The following is a 4,895-nucleotide window of genomic DNA, read 5'->3' on the forward strand; positions in this document are numbered from 1 at the left end:
TACTTAAGTACAAGCCATTTCAAATACTTTAAGACTTTTACTCAAGTAACATTTCAGTCAGTGACTTGGACTTTTACCAAAGTCATATTTTGGAGAGGTACTTATACTTTTACTTGACTCCGAGATTTCAGTACTTTATACAACACTGGTCCTATTCTGTCTCTAAAGGTGCCATTAATAATAATAATAATAATAATAATAATAATAATAATAATAATAATAATAATAATAATAATAATGCTTAATTTCATTTACTGTGGGCACCGAATATATTTATCCGACTATGCACCTGTGACACAAACATTTCTGTTAAACTACACTTCATTTTCGTTCTCTTTGCTGTGGTTGCCATTGGTAAATAACACTGATCAGCTTGCTCATTTAAATACACAATTGATTTCATGCGGTGCTTTGCATGGACCTTTTATGCTTCAAGGTGGGGATGTAGAGGGCAACACATGAGGTGGAGCCTTGGATGCAAACTTTGAGGCACAGTTGCCATCTATACAGAAAATAAATGCTTAGTTTTTGAGTTTATTATAATTATATTACTTTTTTTGGTATATTCCATTTTATTAGTGGACTGAATCAATTATGGATTCCATGCTATGTCCTAAGTTAAAAAAGCTATTGCCCTTTCAAGGATCTAGCATGCATGTTGAAAGTTGGTCCTCAAGGGTCACTGTCCAACATGTTTTCAATGTTTCTCAGCTTCAGCACAGCTGATTATGATTGCAGTTCAGCAACCGCCTGTTCATCAGCTATCAATAGTAATCAGCTGTGTTGAAGCAGGGAAGCCTCTAAAACCTGCAGGACAGCGGGCCGCAAGGAATGATCTTGGTCAGGCCTGATCTGGAGAGAGCGATCCGATCCTTTTCATCATCATTCATCTATTTCTCTTGCTGAAGTATTTATACATCTGTGCTACCATTTTCCCTTTGGTGTCTGTTTCTCTTTCCTCTCACAATAAACCTGGTTCTGCTGCTGGTTTCTTTCTGTTCAAAGAGAGTTTTTTCTCTCATCTGTCATATAAATGCTAAGTATGAAGGAATCCTGCAAAGTTAACAACACAATGCAAGTGAATGTATGTCGCTACATTGTCGAGCCATTGCAAAGACAATGGTTCGACTCAATCATCTGGGTTTTCTTCAATAGAAAACTGTCAACCAGTCTCTCTGTACAATTTTTTATTCTTTTTTCTTTGTAACGCGCTTTAAGATGGCATGTGGTGTCAACAGGTGCCTTATAATTAAACTGAACGGAAATTGAGTTCTAAGCTGCAGCCAGACAAACAAATCAAAACCCACTAAAGCTCAACAGTGAAGATTCTGAGTCAAATATAACATTAACCACCCCAGAGGAATCTTTGAGAACATAAGCATTTTTTGTAGATTGGACAAAGAAAGGTGGCGATTAAGGGTTAAAGGCAGAGCTAAGAATCAAGAGCAAAGTCTGCTAAGATATATAAAAAAAAGATTTTTAAGAAAATTAAAACAAAACATTTTCCATTTCCAACATGTTAAAACCCAGACTTTATTTTAATCACAGCTAAAGTATGTAATAAAAACAGACCCAAATCTTTCAATAAATGGAATAACTGCCTGCCATAAATTCCCAGTTAAAATCTATTAAAATCTATGAAATAAAACCTGTCTTCATTAGTTGATCATATTATGCTGAAATTATGTCTACCTTGTCAGAGGGTATTTTCTGCCAAATGAAGCATTGGGGTCCTGCTGCCGAATGGCCCGGATTGCCGTGGGTGCTGTAAACATAGAGGAAGCTCCATGTTCAGACAAGACACGGAAGAACGCACCAGGATCCGGAGTCCCAACTGGCTTTCCCTACAATCACATTATAGAGGAAGAGGAAGATGTCAGTTTAAAACTTGAAAATCCAAAAAGCTCAATAAAGCACAAACAACTACAGCATCTCTCTCCAAGTTAAACGCAGGTTATATTATGCATGGGATTTTTTTTCTTTTAGTATTTCTACATAATGAACACAGACTAAAACCAAAAGTAAACAAATTAGCTAGGAGCTGCCAGAAGTGAGGAAATAAATGGATGAGAAAACATTTGCAACATAATGTTTTCTGTTTATGAAAGACAAACAGGACACCCACACACTATTAACACATCTATTAAATCTGAATAATCCTCTTTATACTGAGGAAAAGATTGGCCCTAAAAACCTGTTCATGCCTCTTGGAGTTCCTCATGTTCTGTCGCATTACAACAAAAAAAAGCATCTTATGGAAATTAAATGGTGACGAAAACCATGTTTTAGGAGCAAAATTGCAAATAAACATTTTAGTTTTTATTCACCCTCTTCCTTTAATGCACTTATACAAGATTCTGTGGAATCAATTCCTATACATGTCACCTTTTAATAAATACATTCCACAGTCTGTCTTATCCCAATAACCTGGGTTATAGCAGCCACAAAATAAGACTATATCAGAAGCAACAGGACTTTTACTTAAAAAAACATTTTCCACTTATGAGTCTTTGTGTTAATCAGAACACCACAAACTGCAGCTTTTAACTCCTGTTCTGGGGTCCTATCCCTTCACGGGTTCAAGAGTAAGACATCTTTCCCATGTAGGACAGAAGCTACGCACTGCTGCGCTAAATCCGGACAGTCTCACCAACACCTTTTTGTGATGGATGCAAAGAAATGATGCTAGTCAAATTGGTTCTACAGCTCTCCAAAAAAGAACTACCGTACAAAAGGCAAAGCTACACAAACAGAGCAAATGGATAAGGCCCCCTAGTTATGAAACCTATCAAATATAAATGTGTATACATTAGTCTTTGTTGCACAGAGTACAAGTAAATAATTCATGTTTTTTTTTTTTACCTCTCTGAGGTTGGCTATGCCAATGTGTTGTGGAATTTCACCAGAAGATTCTGAATATAATAAATATCTAGAAGTGAGAGTTATAGTTTATCAATAGATTGTTCAAATCAAGGGTAAAACCAATTAATGATTATTAGTTAAATGATTATAACTGTAATTTGCCTTTTCACCAGGACTCTTAGTCTTTTACATAGAGGTTGAACTTCTAGATTGGCTGTTAAGATCCAGTTTTCTTCACCAATTTAGTAATTCAGACTATAGTTATCAGTAGTTATTAATCAACAACCAAAGAAATTCTCTCTGTTCATTCAAATGTTAAAAGGAGGGTGGGTCCGACCTGAAAGATAAATCGTTCACCGTTTAAAATAACCACAAAAGACCACAGGTTAAAGTACAATTGTACATTTATAAGCTAATAATCACACAGTATTCTATCTAATAACTACACAAACTAATCATTACTGTAAATAAGCACAAGTAAATAAAAGCAGAAAAAAAAAAGCTTTTCCAACAGTCCGTTCAACAATCTGAGGAAAGTTCATGTTTTAAGGCTTAATACATTGAAAGTGTCTTCTAAAATAGCAGAATATAGATTTGACAAACTATGACGCAGAGATATTAAATGCAATCAAAACTGTGAAAAATTAACAATGACTGAGGCTCTGGGATGGGTCAGCTAGAGCCAAAAAAAAGAAAATAAATTGGAGGACTCATAAAATGAGATGGTAGCAGCACAGCTCCTAACAGCAACCGGACCAATTGGTCAGGCTCTGGTTGGTTCACAGTTCAAGGCTGCAGCTCAGAACCAGTGTGGTTTTGCCTGGTGGCTTATAGTATAGCGGCTCTTCGGTGAACAGCAATTAGAACTGGCTGTTCTGTGGGTTGACGAGAACTGAAGTGTCTCTCATCTGCTTCAGCAGACAGGTTTACAAAACACAGCATCAATCTGGTTTAGAACACGTTGTTTTAATGGTTATCGAGTCAGATATGTGGCAGTAATGTTTAATTTATCTAAAGGTTTTTATCTGTTACCATGTGAATTGGGTTTGGCTGTAATTTAAGGACAGATTCTAATATAGCTGCAGTGTGGGGAATATAAATCTGATAAGATTTTTATTTTTTTATTGCAGTTTTGCACAATTTTCTTAAGTATTTTTTTATTGTTGAATATTAAAGATTTTGCAGATATATTTATAATACATACATTGTTTGGATTTACTTATATCCTTTTACCCCTTTAATAGAATAAAAAAATCTCTTTATTGTCCCACAATGAGCAAATTTACAGCAGCAGAAAGATTATTGAAAATGTAATAGAAAAACATAATAGTGAAGAGTTAAAGGATAAACAATAAAATCCAGTAAAGTGTTTTAACAATATAAAACTGTGCCCCTGGAGAATAAATAACCAATATACAGTTATGGACATTTTTACAGTAATGTTGAAAACAGCAGCTACATCAGAGATGTGCAAACTGACAGCAGCATGTTATTTAATTGACTAAGGTTTCTATCATTACATTTGATTTTATTTGTTCCTGCTCCCGGTGGTTGGAACCTTTATTCCACTCGGTATTCTCATGAGTGTAGTCTTTGTTCACTTTACAATAAAAAAATAAACAGTTTTGATAAGTTCATTCTTTTCCTGCTTTGTGTGTCAACTGTCACAGTTGCTTAGCAACAGATCATACAGCGGTGAAAGCCGCCAAAGGGTAGACCTGTTTGAATTCACAGCCTAAACTCTTCCAGTCTCCTTATTTTCAAGGACCTCAAAGGATCCAGTCCAGGTAGACCGCGTCCTTGGAAGACGCAGCCCATGAATTCGAACATAGTCTATGTTTATCTCCTTGTGAATCATAACCAGGGTGCAGTCTGGCTCATCCAGCAAACACAGACACTTCTCAGGATGGGTTTTGGTGTAGCATCATCTGAAAACCAGCTCGTCTCTCCCCTTTTGAGGCCCAAAAGCCACAGGCAAGACAAACTTGAATGGAGTCAGCTGCTTAAGTAGACTCTGTCGTAGGGATGTGATG

At 36.1% G+C, this 4,895-nt stretch overlaps 1 protein-coding gene across 1 annotated transcript in view; it reads right to left on the bottom strand.

Annotated features, from left to right (window-relative positions):
• Positions 1–4,895, bottom strand: part of acss3 (acyl-CoA synthetase short-chain family member 3) — a 50,815-nt gene that overhangs the window by 34,061 nt on the left and 11,859 nt on the right. Inside the window, exon 8 of the mRNA XM_015375726.1 lies at positions 1,693–1,844. Within this exon, the coding sequence (XP_015231212.1) occupies positions 1,693–1,844 (152 nt within the window). The remainder of the gene's footprint in view (positions 1–1,692; positions 1,845–4,895) is intronic.

Source organism: Cyprinodon variegatus, unplaced genomic scaffold (assembly GCF_000732505.1).
Source record: "Cyprinodon variegatus isolate N-32 unplaced genomic scaffold, C_variegatus-1.0 Scaffold7, whole genome shotgun sequence".
NCBI lineage: Eukaryota > Metazoa > Chordata > Actinopteri > Cyprinodontiformes > Cyprinodontidae > Cyprinodon > Cyprinodon variegatus.